Here is a 17,020-nt window from a genome sequence, read left to right as displayed (position 1 = left end):
GTTTTAATGGCAACAATTCATTTCTTTAACCCTTTCATGCATGGCGACCTTCTGTGGGGACAGATACAAAAAACATTTTCTGGTCTTTATTTTAGGACATATGGGAGGCGCAAATGCATGCTGCTTCATTTCCCCCCATATAAAGCAACAATAAAAATATACTGTATTTATGTATTATTACCTCCTTCAGAACTGCTTCTCTAAATAAGTGTCCCAGGACATCACACAGCGAGCAGGGCCACCTGCACCCTGAATAAACATCATGGATTGGGGTTGCGTGTCCTGCCAGCACATTCCGGGAGGACGGGTCTTGTTTTGCTGCACTGAGCGGGAGTGTTAGGAGAGAGAGAAGGGACAAGGGAGACAGATGCTTGCACGCACACACACACTGAACCAGGGCACTTACACTCTCCGTTTGGCTTGGTGTATGTGTGTGCGCTGAAAGATGGGATTGTTCTTGAATTGCAATCTTCTAAATTGTTTAAATGCTTCCGTTTAGCCCCTGTTGGCGCAACTCCGGATTGTGAGCAGTGAATCACGTGCTGCCTGGTGGTTAGCACAGGGACAAAGCCTGAAACGAGCAGCAGAGCTCCAGGGATTACTCGGCCGAGTCACTCTGACAGCGTCTGCACGCTGTCAAGAACAGGCAGCAAGGGAGCCAGAGAGAGGTCAACTCAGAAAAAAAAAACACTTGAGAATAGTGAAGAGTCCTGGCCTCATGGACCATGGAGTAATGAAGGACCTGGACAGGCTGCATTGACAGCAGTGGATGTTCTCCTGCCCCACCCCTCTCTCGCAGTTTGGGGCAGCGGTTACAGAATTAAGTCATACATTCTACACGTGAGAATTTAGACGCTGATGTGCAGGCGAGTAAAGCAGTAGAATAATTAACCAAAAACTCAGGTATAAAAAATAAACTCAATAGATTTGGCACATAGACACCTCTGAATACTGTGCAAATAATGTAGATGGACAGACCTGGGATTGCAGAGAGGAATTCAGTTTGATTCCTGTGGCACAGCATTGAGAGGGATCTGGAATCTGGATTAATATGGAGTTACAATAGAGCCTCAAGTGGACAGTCATTAAAAAGGGGGAAAAAAAGCAAAACGGAATTGTTTGCCAGTTTTAATTTTATTTAATCCTGTAACCCATTCTTAATGGTTTCTTTGGGCTTACAGTACAAGGCAGGAAACTGCAATTCAAAGTGCATTACTTTTACATTACATAAACAAACAAAAAGGAAACTATAAAGTGCAGTCCCCCCGAATCTCTGAGCAAGAGCAGGCACAATTTACAGCAAAAGATAAATGTTTCTCAAATGCAAAAGCAGAGCGAAGCAAAAGTACAACGCGAGGAGGGAAGGAGGCCAACTTTAAGACTTCATCATGAGAAAATAAAACCAAAGAGATTGTTTCAATGATCTAAATAAAATGGAGCAGACCTCAGGCCCAGGAGGAGTGAAGAAAGAAACTTTTTAAAAAGTAAAGCACACTTCATCATCGAGAGAATAGAATCCCCCCTCCAGCCCCAAACTCACGGCAAATCAACTCAAACAGTGGCTCAACTTGAATGGGAGTTTGCTTGCCTCCACACCCTCTCCTTCAGCACAGCAAACAAGGCTGTTTCTTTCTTCTATTCTTTTTCTATAAACCCCTTTCCTAATCTCCGATCCTGTCTGATCGTGCGTCTCTGCACCCCAGGCTATGAACGCCCCGGTCGATGGAGGGGGAGAGATGAACTCTGTCCTCTCTGCACTCAGGAGCGATGATGACTATCTTGGGCCTGAGCTCAAAGCTCAAACTAACAGCCCCTGGACTTGAGCATCTGATGCTAACTGAAGAGGTGGTGTGTGTGGGTGGGGGAGGGGCGACATTGTGTGTGTACACATGGGGGAGCTCATTCATAAAAGTTGGGGTGCTTCTTAACAACTTTCAAAACCTTCAATACAGAATTTATTCTTGGCCTGCTAACTTCTGTTCCCCCCCCCCCCCACACACAACCTGGTCTTGAATCGCCTGCAGGGGTCAGCATTGCCAGTAATAGACATGCATCACCCAAACACAATAACCATGACAACTGACAGGGTTCATTGTCTACGTGTCCTTTTTGCAGTCTATTATTATTAATACAGGAAACAAAAACTCTCCTCTATTCAAGCAAAACCACAATTTTGCATTAAAATGAAAAAATAAAAATATACATATCAAAAAATCTTCTGCTCCTTTTATACCTCCTCCCTGTTTTAATGCACACAGAAATGAAAGTCCTACAGCTAAAACTTCTCTACAAAAGAAGTTCTTCAAAGTGAATGGGTTTTAAAAAAATCTAATTTCCTGGGGAGAGGGTTGATTTGCAAGGACTTTCCCAGCAGACAAGAAACCAACATCCATGAGAAAAAAGCACAGCATTTTCTTATTAATCTTACAGAAAAGAACAAACAAAGTTTTGCAGGGAAGAGAAAGAAAAAAAGATCCAAGTCCTTACAATCTTCAGCACGGAGACTTTGCTCCCAAAAATCGTTAAAAAAAATAAAATAAATAAAAATAAATAAAAAGGCAGGCACAGAGAAGCGTCTTAGAAAGAAAAGTGCATCAACCAACAGCCAATACAAAATAAAGCACACAGCCCTTTCCCAGGCCTGTTCCAGCGCCCAACAGCTTTTTAAAGAACTAAACTGTCAAAACACCTGCACAGGCTTTACCTTGAAAAAACAAAATGGCACACGTTTGTTGGCAATCTCTCACACGGTCAGTCTGGAACACTTTCGGGTGCAGGTTGAAGGGTGCTTCTGGCAAACACTAATCCATGCGCCTCAACGCTGCCCTGCCCTGGAGGGAGCTCTTCCAAAGGGGGAGAGAGGGGGTTCTCCAGTCCCCGCCACAGTGCTTGCTTCACTCTTACACCCCAAAACACAGCAAGAACACAGCAAGGGCTGGGGAAGGCAGCACATCCTATTCCCGTCGCTCCCCCAGCCATCCCCTTCACATTCGTTCATTTAAAAACCTTTAATAAGCAGCTCTTTTTTCAGTGGCGCTTTACCAAAACAGAACGATGCAGGCGAGGGCAGATACGAGGTGGTTCTTCAGAGCAGGGTAGCGGTGACAGTGTCGTGAGGGGGGCACTTTGGCAGAAGGTCCAGGGCACCTCCTAGGGTCCTGGTCAGGACAGGCAGGTCTTTTAAAATCCCTGCAGTGCAGTGTCTATCTTGTGCATACAGTCAGCTGAGGCTTGCCTGAAAATACGGGCTGTGCTATAAGAAAATAAGCTTGTTCATCGTCATACGGCGCACTTCTTTTTTCTACATGACTAATCGTGTGCATTCTGGAAAGGGCGGCGTGTCACGGTGGCAGTGGGGACGGGTCAGTAGCTGTAGAGGGACAGGGGTGTGTCCTCCATCATGTCATCCTGCAAGGCAAACACAGGGATTAGGAGCAGCCGTACTGCACTCTGTTCTGTGCTGCTATTCAGTCAAACACGAGCCCCATTGTTATACCACTTCTGTAAATACACTGACATGGTACTGTTTTACTGAACATTTAGTTAAAAATGGAACTGTTTTCTATTATATTAATCTTTGATAGAAAAATGACTACACCTTTTGGCTGGAGAGGATTTTCTAACAAGTTCTGTTTTATTTCAGTGTTCCAATGCATAGCACTGGCAGCGCGGTTTAACCCCCTGACTATCTCTCTCAGTCCCCTGGTGATGATTTTGCTCTATAAAATCACAATTTATTATTATTATTATTATTATTATTATTATTATTATTATTATTATTATTATTAATTATTTCTTAGCAGACGCCCTTATCCAGGGCGACTTACAATTGTTACAAGGTATCGCATTATTTTTTTACATACAATTACCCATTTATACAGTTGGGTTTTTACTGGAGAAATCTAGGTAAAGTACCTTGCTCAAGGGTACAGCAGCAGTATCCCCCATCTGGGATTGAACCCACAACCCTCCGGTCAAGAGTCCAGAGCCCTAACCACAACTCCACAATGGAATGTGGTTTGGCTTTCTGCCCTGACTAGGAAACTATGGCACATTCCTCCAGAATTTATCAGGGCTGCAGGCACAACGGAGAGCTTTCCAGGCAGCAGCAGTTCTGTCTGTTACTGAAACTCTAGCTACCCCTTGGAGTGCTGTAGCTTTGAGATTTTGAATTGCTGGTTGCTTGGAAACCACATAGGAGAGACAGTGGATGCGTATTGCTTGAAAAGGGAGCTAGATGACAAAGTTTCCCCAGGGACTCCACCTCACAGCAGCTGTGCGAGATCCCAATCGCTGTGTCTCCAACACGATTGGATACCAAACAACCACACGCTTAAAACAGACACTTCCTCTTTAAAATGCATTACAGTCCATATCAATCTATAACAACTTTTTCAAAGTTTTGTCAAGGCAACTTTTTGAACTAAATCTCCCACAGCTTGGGCTCTCACCATGGGCAGGTCTTGGAGGCGCCGGAACTCTGGGCGGACGCGGCGCTGCTGGAACCTGAGGTAGAGGAGGGTGGAGACCAGGCCGAGCGCGACGATGAAGAGGGAGATGAGACCAGCCACTAGGGGCTCCATGGATGTGCTGGCAGGGCTCTGAGCAGACACTACTGGTGGGGGGGGGGGGGGGAGAGAAGAGAAGACAGAGAGAGAGAGAGAGAGAGAGAGAGAGAGAGAGAGAGAGAGAGAGACAGAGACAGAGAGAGAGAGAGAGAGTGAGAGACAGAGACAGAGACAGAGACAGAGACAGAGAGAGAGAGAGAGAGAGAGAGAGAGGTTTTAACAGCACATCTCGGTTTCTTATAAACAGTCAATTGTTTTCTTGCTGAAATATTTAAAATACATCAAAACAGATCGCTAGGTTAAAACTGCAGCTCACCGATGGTCAGACATTAAGGAACATGCACCATTTATACTGCCAAACACCCCCCATATTTAACTGGTTTTCCTATTACAGTGTCTAAAACACAGTTCAATCCATTTTATTGTCATTTTACAAACAGCTTTAGAATTCTTAATTGTGAATGAAAGAAAAACTCAAACTAGAAAATATCCGGTTTTGTGAAAAAGTGTCTCACCGCTCTGGTCGTCTCCAATATCGAAGACTGGGGGCGACGAGACCTGGTTCAGTTTGGCAGGGGGTGCGGGAGGGCTGGTGGAGGCTCCAGGGGTGTGAGGGCGGCTGGTCTCTCGTGCTGGGGGGGCTGTGGGAGGCAGAGTGGGTTGGGTGGGGGCTGCTGAACTGGGGGAAGCTGGGATCTCTGCTGGGCTCTCTGAAGTCTTTGGGGACTCGGCTCCCAGCGTCCCGTTAGCGGGGGTTGCTGACTGAGGGGGATATTCCGGGCTGCCTGTGGAAGCTGGAAACAAACATTTATGAAATCAGTCTGCTTGTATGACATGCTGTCCACAGACTAAACATATTACCAGAACAGACCATGAAGTTAAACTTTTTAATCCCAACTTCAAAACCATTCAATCTAAATTACTAAGGTGAAATGTACTTTAGCACTGGTAAACTATCAGAAATTAATATAAGTTTTACCTTAAACATGAGACATGTATACAGATATAGGAATGAGAACCACAACAGACCAGCAAACTAATCTAAAGTGAAGTTACTCAGCACTGAAAGAGTTAAGAGTGCCAACACTGTTTTAACACGCCATACTATTCATTTAACTGCATGCGGAAACCTTGACAGACAGACAGAGACAGAACAGCGTCTGTTGGGCTGGAAAGGGTTTAAAATGAGAAGCACAGGACTTCCTGTTGCTATTTCAGTCACTGGAACTGCCTGGCCAGCAAGACAAATGAGAGTCGGATTCCCGAGGGGTCTGCTGCTGCTCTGTGTGTCGCCGCACTGAAATACCTAAATCTGCTCAGTCTGTAACCAAATCCCTGGCCTGTGACAGAGACAGCTCCATCTCCCCACGGTGCCCTTGGGGAGGGGAGAGGGGGCTGCGACAGCAGCATCTGATCTGGGCTGGCTTTGGGAGGGACTGGTCACCAGTGCTTCACACAGCTCATTCCAACAGTAGACTGCACCTCATCCAGTCTGCAGCGTGCAGAATTCAAGAGCATCTGAACTCAGGCCTGAAACAGAGTAGCAGGCACAGCTTGCACTGTAGTGTGGGTCTGAGAGCTGGACCTAGGAAGGTGAAGTGGACCATCTTATGCTTCAGCACCACCCCTGCTGTAAGCACTTCTCTCCCACCCCCCACCCTCCACCCCCTACCCCCTACACACAGTTGTGCCCCTTGCCTCCTACCCCTGTTCATCCCTGCCCTGTAATAACACTGAATAGTCATATTACCTTCCGATTCCTGGGAGGGTGTTAATGTTGTGGCCGGCTCTTGTGCTGATTCTGCTGCACTCTCCAAGCTTGTGTTCCCCTCTGTCCCGTTAGCCCTGGGGCTGAGCTCAGGCAGCGCAGGGAGGGTCTCGTTGGTTCTGAGCTCAGGCAGCACAGGGAGGGTCTCGTTGGTTCTGAGCTCAGGCAGCGCAGGGAGGGTCTCGTTGGTTCTGAGCTCAGGCAGCGCTGGGAGGGTCTCGTTGGTTCTGAGCTCAGGCAGCGCAGGGAGGGTCTCGTTGGTTCTGAGCTCAGGCAGCGCAGGGAGGGTCTCGTTGGTTCTGAGCTCAGGCAGCGCAGGGAGGGTCTCATTGGTTCTGAGCTCAGGCAGCGCAGGGAGGGTCTCGTTGGTTCTGAGCTCAGGCAGCGCAGGGAGGGTCTCATTGGTTCTGAGCTCAGGCAGCGTGGGGAGGGTCTCATTGGTCCTGAGCTCAGGCAGCGCGGGGAGGGTCTCGTTGGTTCTGAGCTCAGGCAGCGCAGGGAGGGTCTCGTTGGTTCTTAGATGAGGCAGCGCGGGGAGGGTCTCGTTGGTTCTGAGCTCAGGCAGCGCGGGGAGGTTCTCGTTGGCTCTGGGGGGTGTAGTGCTGCTCTTCGGCGATGTCCCGGTGCTGGCCTGTCTCTCGATATCGCTGGCTGGGCTGGCCGGTGTGTCTGTGCTCTGTATGGTGGTTGATGGTCTCTCTGACGGGAGGGTCGTGTGTGCTGCAGCTGGAGGCAGCGGGGGGCTTGTAGAGATCAGTCCCTCCGAAATCGTGCTCTCCACCAACGGGTTGGTCATCAGGGCTGGCGTGACATCTGGAGAGATTGAGGCTTCAGGTTAATTAAAAAAAAAAAAAAGAAAAAAGATAAGGGAAGCCCGCTTTAGTTACTCAGACATTTTGCATACTATACAGATTCAGATTTCAATTTAGTGCAAACAAAATAGTAGATAACTATTAAAATAGTGAATTTTCAGTTTATCAATTAGTTGTTTTCTTCTTCAGTAGTATTTCTAGTGATTGACGAGTATCCTGTTGGATCCTATATATATAGATCATATAATATCATATAATATAATCAAGTGTTTGTGTCCTCGTAATGTTTCAAAACCACCAGGAAAGACGTGACTGCTTTATATCACTGTGGCCAAGCAGTGACAGAATCTGGGGTTGTGGATAAACAAAGCCTCTCTCACCAATAGAGACAGAGTGTGCCAGTTAAGAAAATAAGACAATCCAAACACTGTTGGTATCCTGGAAGTGGACCATTCTCCCAGTGATTGGACTACAATCACCACGGCCAGCACCAGTACAATATCCACTAAACAGCTTTTTTTAAATTTTATTTTGTTTACAGAAAAGAAAGCAAGACAATTAAGTGCAATGATTCTGCTCCTCCAGCCAACCGCAGGCCAGAAGGGTTGCCTGGCAACTGGCTGCTACTCCAGGCCTCAACCTGGACGCGATGTACCAGAGCTGCTGAAAGACATGACCTTTAGCAACACGGCTGCTATTTAGAGTTCTGAAGTCTCTGGCTGTTTATGTAAGTCACGAAAACAAGAAACCCTTCCTCCCTGAATCAGGGCAGTAAACTCGCTTGCAAGAAACCCTCCCTCCCTGAATCAGGGCAGTAAACTCGCTTGTAAGAAACACAACACCCGTCTTGAGAAACAGGAGGAATACTACTATTGCATAGAATCAGTGCAAAGTAACGCATATCAAGATTTCCATTCGGTCAGCACCCATGCACAGTTTGCTAGTCACTTATTTTCTTTTTTTAAATACAGTATAATCAAATATAAAATACACCGAAATCTCAGGTAGGCAACTAGTACTGAAGATCGGCTCCAGAGAAATAAGCAATAAGAATGATTGAAAACACCATAAAGTGACAATATATTATTATTATTATTATTATTATTATTTATTTCTTAGCAGACGCCCTTATCCAGGGCGACTTACAATTGTTACAAGATATCACATTATACATTATTTCACATTATACAGATATCACATTCTTTTACATACACTTACCCATTTATACAGTTGGGTTTTTACTGGAGCAATCTAGGTAAAGTACCTTGCTCAAGGGTACAACAGCAGTGTCCCCCACTGGGGATTGAACCCACAACCCTTCGGTCAAGAGTCCAGAGCCCTAACCACTACTCCACACTGCTGCCCTACGCAAATATATATGTTATTTAAATTATATATATATATATATATATATATATATATATATATATATATATATATATATATATATATATATATATATATATATATATATATATATATATATATATGAGATATTTAAATATATAATTAACATGAGGTTCCCTTGCACCCAAGTAAAAAGTGACCATGTCAGGGCTGCCAAAACCTTTGTGCAGAGTCACAAGACACCGTTTGCAAGTTCCCTCGGTGCCCAGGCCCTGACGAGAGTGGGTGCAGCCAGGCTAACTGCAGAACAGGGTTTTCATGATCATGCTGCTTTTGCCATCATGTCTTCAGACCTTCCACCCTGAAGAGCTGTCAGTGTTCATTCACAGGCTTGTCACTCTTCCCCATCAGTGATTTTCACACTGTATAAAACATATGCAATAAATATCTGGAGACAGAACTCAAGTGAGGATGCAGCCCAATTAAGACTTTCCACAAACGAATGTCAGCACAGAAACTACCAATTATCCTGAAGAGCACCTCCATGTCACAGCTCGGGCTGTGAACTGATCTCACAATATAATGAAGTGCGAATGCTAAATATAAAATGATTTCCGACAGCGGCTTGCACCTGGAATTTGTGACGCAACTGAATCCACCCGCTAAGAGCTTACACTGAGAGTACACTGCCAATCCTAACCTTTATCCTGAATGCAACTCCTTCGACAAGCCAGGCAAAATATTAGAAATAGGACTAACAGGAACAGATCAGTATAGCTCTTTGGATAAAACCCTGAATTTCTGTAAACTGGCTTTTGCAGGTTAGCGTGGCTCTAGAGTCTCCATTTCAATACAGCGCTCCCTCATTATTTCCGATTCAACAATTCAGAAATGTGGTTAATTCTCTGTAAGGCCATGTTGGCAGTAAATTATACAAGTTCTATATTTTACTGTATAAGGCCCTTCAAAAAACAGCCAGATATTTAAAACAGTGAATTCATGATGTGGGAGTCAGACAGCTTAATAAAGAGGGAGCGCTCTGCTATAGAGAAAATAAGCGAAACTGTATGTCAGTCCTAGTCCTCAATAGCACTAAATCTGACAGCGTGTGCGTTACGTAAAAAAACAGCAAGAGGAGGATGTGTTGAAGGGGCAGACTGGCAGAGCGTCACAGTCAGAGAACACATCCCCTGCTGTGATACAATAAACAAGAACCTGCCCATCCGCCCCAAGTCATCTCTGCTGTGAACTGGCACGAAGCACCTAGCAGCCCGCTGAACCGTGCCCAAGTCAACGTGACTCATCCACTCCAAAGACAAACTGGATCCGGGAGCCGAGCTGCAGCAAGACAGCAATGATCTCCACACAGGGGGAGCTTTCCCTCGCCATCGGAAAACTTTAACAAACAGATAAGACAAAGGTGGGAATGTTAGTAATGACAGGTAGGTAGAAGGGTCCTTAAAAGCCTTGGGTATTACCACTTCAAAGCCCGTTGATATATCTGTGCAAGGGGAAGCAACCTTGGCGATTCCAGCCCATTGCACTGCAAGAAACATTCACATGATCTTTAGCAGGGTCACAGAAACAATAAAGGAACTTGCTGGAACAAAGCCCTGCAATGGAATGGACTGGAGCAGAGGAGCCTATCCCTGCACTCTGCAACTATTTGCTTACAACAGGATGCATGCTAGAAAGTTGTACCAAGTTGCTCCGTCTCAAGTAACCAGTGGTGTGTAGGGGGTGTTTACACAGTCTGAAGTCACTACAAACTGTGCCAGTTCATAAACAATGTGGGAATTCTTCTAGATATTCTAGAAAATGCTCTCAGCTGAACATATTTAAAAATGACCAAACAATCTGAAAATAAAACCCAGATGTATGAATGTGTCTGATGTGAGAGAGAGCCCGTGTTTGAACCAAGACAACTCCAAAACCAGAAAGAAGGAGTTGGGCTCCCCCTCCAGAGACTGCACTTTCACTGTAACCGAGGGGAGCCGCAGAGTGCACTTTGACTGCTGTATAGCTGTACAATGTCGAACGTGACCAGTACCACTCACAGTGCTGTCTGAACCCATTTCATTGATGCTCGTCCATGCAAACAGATCTCTGCTGTGGCATCTATGGCCATGCCAAGCCCTAACTGCTAGCTGGCATACCTTAAACCGACTTCACACTGCTCTTTCATCTTATCACAAGCAGAGCGAGATCCTGCAGGTACTTGTGGAATGCGACACCTCCATTTTGCTCCTCCCCCTTTAGGATGTGGCATCAGAGACTGACTGCCCCCTGACCCGAGACACACCCACATTCACGAGTTCCCTGTGTCATCGAAACACCACTTTACTGTGAGAATATAAATATTATTATATCCTGGGATCAAAACAGTACCTCACCCCAGTCCCAGGCTCCTTGTCATCCTTCTTCTGTGCTGCTGACAACAGCTCTTCTCATCACTATGCAGTTGACATTTTTATTTCTGATAACACTGTACAGCACAACGAAACGGCCCTCAACAGAATAGGTGCAGCACTGTCCGGGACAGCCCGGAACTAGGGCGAGTTGGGGAGGAGATCCTGCTCTGCATCCCAGATTATCCCTGCACTGACTGCCTGCTCCCTCTTCAACTGGGAAGCACGGCTGGGAAAAGGAGATCCTTGTTAAAGAAAAATAAACCACCTACACAACAGAACCACAAACAAAGACACTGAACAAGACCAACATCCTGGGGGGGTTGCTGCTGAACAAGACCAGTAATCTGGGGGGGTGCTGCCACATTGGTACGGTACTCCGACGATGAAATCCTAGGAAACTAAAACCACAAACACAATGTGATATCCAAGACTGATCAGTCTACCTATCAAACATGATTCAAGCCAGGTGATCACAGGAAAGGAGGTGCAAGAATCTCAAGCCAGAATTAATAATAAAAAAAAAATAACAACAATAATAAAATTAATAATATTCTCTGAAAGGATCCGGATGAGAAGAGGATAAAAAAAGTTATCAATGTCTCCTCCACCTTATCTGTTTACCATTATCTGCTGTCTGAACATTTCAGCTTCTTATTCACATTATTTCATGTGCACAACAGCATCAGACTGCTCTTCGATTAGCGCATGGCCTCAATCGCTCAGTTAGCTTAGCTAGAAACACTTTTCCTTGAGCAGAATGACCACGTGCTTGCTCTGCTGCACTTTTAAAGTGCTGCTGGCCTCAGTCTAATCCAGTTAAACTGCAGTCGTTTCTATGCAGTGTGTGTAATTATAGCTCTCCCAGGTAAGGCTTCTCGTGGTGTCCATGATTATTTGTTGCTGCCATCAAGCACGGCTGGGGCTGCTTCTGCTACCAGTCGATATCAGGTTACAAAGAAAGCAAGTCTTCAGCATTGACTCAGTAAGCACCCTGCTGCCAAAGTAGCACAGCCCCTATGCCACCGCACCCCAGCGCTCTGGATCCTTGGGGCAGTTGGAAAGAGCACTAACCAGCCCTGGAATCACGCATCAGGAACAGAATTCTGCCAGCTTTCATGAACGCTGGACTGCCAACTCAATCAGCCTTCAACACGATAACAATATTGGAATTGTGATGGCCAGATGGCTTAATCTGTGAAATGTTGCTGACAGTCTGGGGTTACTGCACAGCACACTGACACACACATACACACCCCCTCAGATCAGCAGACTATGATTTAATGCCAAACACTTTCCTCTGTGATACTGGACCACTGGCAGCCTGCTGGAGCTAAAGCAGCAGCTTCCCAGGGCATGTCATGTGGATTCTGCCAGTGGAACTCTGCACCATGTTTACTGATAGATTAGTACAGGTGCCGACATGCAGCTCCCACGTCCAAACAGTGTTTCAAAATCCCAATGAATATTCAAAACATGCACACTGTAATATCACTCTCTGCTTATGAATCACCACAGTGAAACGTCCCGGACACACTATAATGGGAGTCAATGTAGACATGCTCCTGATAATCACTTCGGTCATTATCTCTCCGGTCATTCTTATATCTGGTTTTACACCCCAGCTGATGTCAATGAAGATACAAACCGATAAGATTTCAAAGTTCACATGCAAGTAAGTTGCTGTAATGTGTGGAAAAGCAATGACATACAAGGTAGCACAATATAGCATAGAGAACACAGCAACGTGTACAGCTGCGTTATACATGTGTTAGACTACACTGTAATCAATGCAATATCAAGTATTACTGTACATTCAGATGTCCACAGCAGAGCTGGCATGCTGTGTTTTTTAATGCTTACTTTGGCAGGTTCTTAGTGAACTCCTGATCATGTCACTGTGCTTATTGGCAGCATTTTATTTCAGTCCCTTTGAAGTGACATAAAAAGGTTTTGACTTCCTTAAAATGTGTAATAAGCACCGAGCAATGAATAATATAGCCCTGCAGTGGAGAATATATCTCTCAATCAGGGGTAAGCTCTTCCGCACAGTAGAATGCCTGTTACTTATTAATGATATTATTTCATACAGTATGAAATATAAATCACACCCATCCTTCATTCCAATGAAGCTGAACGAGGAGGCTCTACAGCACAGTAGCTGCCACTGCTTCCTTTATTTCAATGCTCTTATATCCCCAGATTCTAATAATTGCATCATATTTTCTGCAATGATTGACCCTGCTGGAAAAGAGAAATGCCTCATGTGGGCGTTCTAGAAAAAGCTGTTAAATAATGCATTAGGGTCTGTATTTCAAACGTTTTTACACTGTGAACATTACTGTCAAACATGAATTCACAAGGGTTTCCAAAGAGGCCATGCAAAATAAAGCTTTAACTTCTCTGTCTTAATAGTTTTGCTGCTAGCAGACTGCTTTAGGCTGCACCAAACAAACAGCTTCATCAAGCCCAGTTTATCTAGAAGTCTCTCCCGGGGGGCTGCAGTCTCCAATGCACTTCTATTAGATTTATTTTTAATGCTTAAGTTGCAACACGTTATTCATTTTATGACGTGCAGAATTGAGACGCCATGGTAGATGGCAGTGCTGGAAGGGGGCTGCATGCGCTGAACGAGCCACGAGGGATGCGGCAGTGCTGCTTGTTAGGCACTGGCTCAGCCGGAGCTCCACTTAAACAGCTCCTGATAATGCAGGCTGCTCATTCGCCAGTGTGCTCCCCACTGACTTAATGCACACTGACACAGCAGCCATGCCTCCCTGATAAACGTTTACCACAGTAAACGTGCCTGTTGTACTGTGCGTTTACCATGTTTAACATAGGCTTCCTTACCTCTCTGTGCTTTACAATGCTCAAGTACTTTGGTGCATTTTTGAAGGGCAAGGGGAAATCTGACAGCTGTCCCAGTGTATACAGACTGTCAGTGAGGATGTCAGATCTTAGTCAATATTGAGGTACGTGTTACTCCCCCTGATCCTGAGCGTTGGCACCATTCACATTAAACAAGCCAAACCCAGGGTGCAGTGCATGCGATGTGCTTCATGTTGCAACAGCTGCTGTCACTGCCTCCGCATTGCTTTACCATGATGCTCGGAAACAGTGGCGTTTAATGTGGGCCTGGACGATAATGACATTTCCTGTTATTAACTATTGTCGGCTAAAAATGAACATGATACCGATACCGATACTTAAGATCATCCTAAAACATGTTTTCACACCTTCTAACTTCCAGCTATAAGACTTTCATTAGTCTTCCACGGTGCCGAGTCCCTCCCTCCATCCCTCCCTCTTGCTTAAGGGACGCAGTTTTTGTAATTCAATTTAAAAAAGCACGGGCGCTGGAGGCATGGCAACACAGCCTTAATCAATACAGGTTTGCATGTACTGTAAGTACGGAGCATCATCAGTAAACTATTCATTAGTTACTGGGATTGAGTGGAACTCGTACAGGAAGTCCTGTGGGACACCAACGATTCTCAAAGCTTTCAAAGAACACTTTGTTTTTGCCGAGTCTGATGTACACAAACCTTCTCTCAACAGTTTCATGAATATCACACTGAACAAAACAAGCTATTCCCTGTCAATGCAAACTCACCCCCCTCACCCATCACTCCGGGTGATGCTGGGACACTGTGGGGCATTACCTTGTTTTTTTTACCCTGAGTGTGTCGGTTTTGTTGCCCCAAATCCCTCTGTTCTGTAACACTTCAAACCGTGGGGAACATATTTAAACATAAATATATAGTACCATCCGAAACCACTATAGTTTCCTATAATATACTATAGTGTGTACTGCCACATAGTATTGGAAACTTTTTTTTAACGACAGTACCAGAATATATTTGCCATATGGGAATGGTCATGGAATTTACATGCGGATCAAAGCAGTATTCATTTATTTTTTATCGGTTTTGTTTGGGTGGGGTTGACAGCTGCACAAATAAAAGCAATAAGAAACAAAGTAAACTGGTCCCTCAAAACATACACTGTTCTAGAACAACACCCGCGTCAAAAATGCATTTTAAAGCTAATTTAAATACATTTAAAAACGTGTCTTCAGCCTCATGGTACCCTACAGGAATCGTAGCCGCTGGAGAATGCTCGATACAGTGGGAGTCTCATGCAGCTACACGGTAGCTTACACAGTACAGCAAAGTGACGCACGGAAAGCCTTGATTACAAACCGATGCTCGCTTACCCAAAATATATAACGTGTGACCACAAAAGGAAATGTGCAGATGGAGCCCGTTTTTTTTTTTTTTTTCTAAAACAGCTAAGCCATCGAAACGAAACTGCTAAATACAACTGAAAGAACCTAACAACATAATTGCACACTGCTAAAGTTATGTTGGGGTATATAACAGATTGGGTTTCAGAAAGTGTACCAAATAATAATTATTCGAATAATTCCAAGGCGACGTAGCGCGATAGGGACGTGGTGTAACTTCAGCATGAATCAATACAGCAAATCAGAATTTAAAGTTTGAGAAACAGTTTGCATTTGAAATTGACATGGCCCAAAACGGGTATAAACAAACCAACAAATGCAATACGGAATAACTACCGATATAGTCAGGCGAGAAACACAAAAAACAATATAATAATATCCTTACCTTGAATTGCAGAAACATCAACATAGCAGAACACGCCTGCTATTAAAAGCCAGATCAACACGGATGGCGATATTCTTTCCATTATTTTCCTATGTATATATTGTATGTTGTATTTTATTTTTTTTCTAGATGGAGCTGCAGACTGGTAGTCAGAGTCAGGAGCTATTAATATCCGTGGGATCAGGGTGCAGAAGCAGAGTGATCACTGTGTGGCATTTCATATGGATAGCGCCAACGGGAGAGTTTAGATAATCTTTCACTGCGAGCGAGTCAAAACTGCCACGTGGGTCTGTGTGCACAAAGTATATCAAGAAACGAAACCAAACAGATGTGCAGTTTCCAATGTACTTCGGACAAACGCCGCTGGTGCTGTGGGCGATATAGCCTAGGACTGCTACACAGCCTCTTTTCAATCAGGGATTGCAATATTTTAATTGAACAAAAGAGTTAACGAGCCCTCCCGTATAAACTGGCACGCCCAGGGGAAAAGCTGATTGGTCGTCAGAATTCTAGGACGTTAATGCCACGCCCATATCACCTCTGTTCTCAGTCTGAAAGGAAAGCTACGGGGGCGGGGTTTATAAAATCACAGCGTGCGAGCTAGTGGGAGTGGGAGCGTTGGAAGAGTGCTGTGTGCAGTCCTTGTGACTAACCTGCAGAATTGCTGTAACGTGCTATACCCTGCTGTAACAATAAACGTGTTATTGTTTTGGAAGATTCCTGTTGCCGCTGTTTGTTCCTTCATCGCTAATTCATTACAATACGGTAGAAACATGTACATTATACAAGTGAAAAGAAAATGATTTGGCTCCATGAAAGAGCAAGAACGCATCTAAGAAGTGAAATACGGAAAACAATGAATTCGTAGAGAGTCCTTCTTTATACAGCAAATCATAGCACTGTACAGTTTACTGTAAAATACTGTAGAGTGAATAAACCAAATGAGTGAATTATCGAATCTTGAAATAACGAGGGACCACTGCATTAAACTTAGTAAACAGCTGAAATGCAAATACTTTGCAAAATATTACTAACAATGCAAACATAATTACATCCTGCAGAAACACATCTACAGTGTGTAGCGGACAGCGCTACCAAATCGGGTGAGGTTACAAAAACAAAAGTTGTTTATTTATGTCAGATGTCGTGTTTAGGTGCTAGACACAGTGCATGAAAGAGGAATGACTCCGGTCACCGCCAAAACCATCAGCTTCTCAACTTCACCGACTTTCCGTGACGAGCAAGCTTCCAGACTGACAATATTCTACAGTGGCGCGGTCTGTACACTAGGTGTCACTACTGCCGTTCTGCAGACTGTAGGAAGCGTGCCCATGTTACATGCTTGTTGAAAGGAGTGGCGCCAGAACAGCAAGATCTATGAAGACTACTATGAAGACTGTTATTAAAAGGAAAACAGCTACGCTAGATGTTCTTATTGGAGATAGTATACACAGAGCAGTACGCCACTCTAAATGAGTATATAACT

At 44.7% G+C, this 17,020-nt stretch overlaps 1 protein-coding gene across 3 annotated transcripts; it reads right to left on the bottom strand.

Annotated features, from left to right (window-relative positions):
• Positions 1 to 1,115: 1,115 nt before the first annotated feature.
• LOC117403349 (mucin-2-like) lies at positions 1,116 to 15,990 on the bottom strand. Of its 3 annotated transcripts, none has more exons than XM_034005452.3 (5): positions 15,535 to 15,990; positions 6,319 to 7,149; positions 5,084 to 5,362; positions 4,452 to 4,615; positions 1,116 to 3,408 (listed from the first exon to the last, which is right to left on the bottom strand). In XM_034005452.3, the coding sequence occupies exons 1-5, from the start codon at positions 15,614 to 15,616 to the stop codon at positions 3,364 to 3,366; spliced, it is 1,401 nt and encodes a 466-aa protein (XP_033861343.1). In that variant the 5' UTR covers positions 15,617 to 15,990; the 3' UTR covers positions 1,116 to 3,363. The 3 variants fall into 3 exon arrangements, with proteins under 3 accessions (XP_033861343.1, XP_033861335.1, XP_033861326.1); XM_034005444.3 differs by having other exon boundaries at positions 4,452 to 4,612; positions 6,319 to 7,164; positions 15,535 to 15,989; XM_034005435.3 differs by having other exon boundaries at positions 6,319 to 7,164; positions 15,535 to 15,988.
• Positions 15,991 to 17,020: the final 1,030 nt, after the last annotated feature.

The sequence above is a fragment of the Acipenser ruthenus genome, chromosome 10 (genome assembly GCF_902713425.1).
Source record: "Acipenser ruthenus chromosome 10, fAciRut3.2 maternal haplotype, whole genome shotgun sequence".
NCBI lineage: Eukaryota > Metazoa > Chordata > Actinopteri > Acipenseriformes > Acipenseridae > Acipenser > Acipenser ruthenus.
The sequence above is the reverse complement of the archived record's forward strand: the minus strand, read 5'-3'. Positions and strand labels throughout refer to the sequence as shown.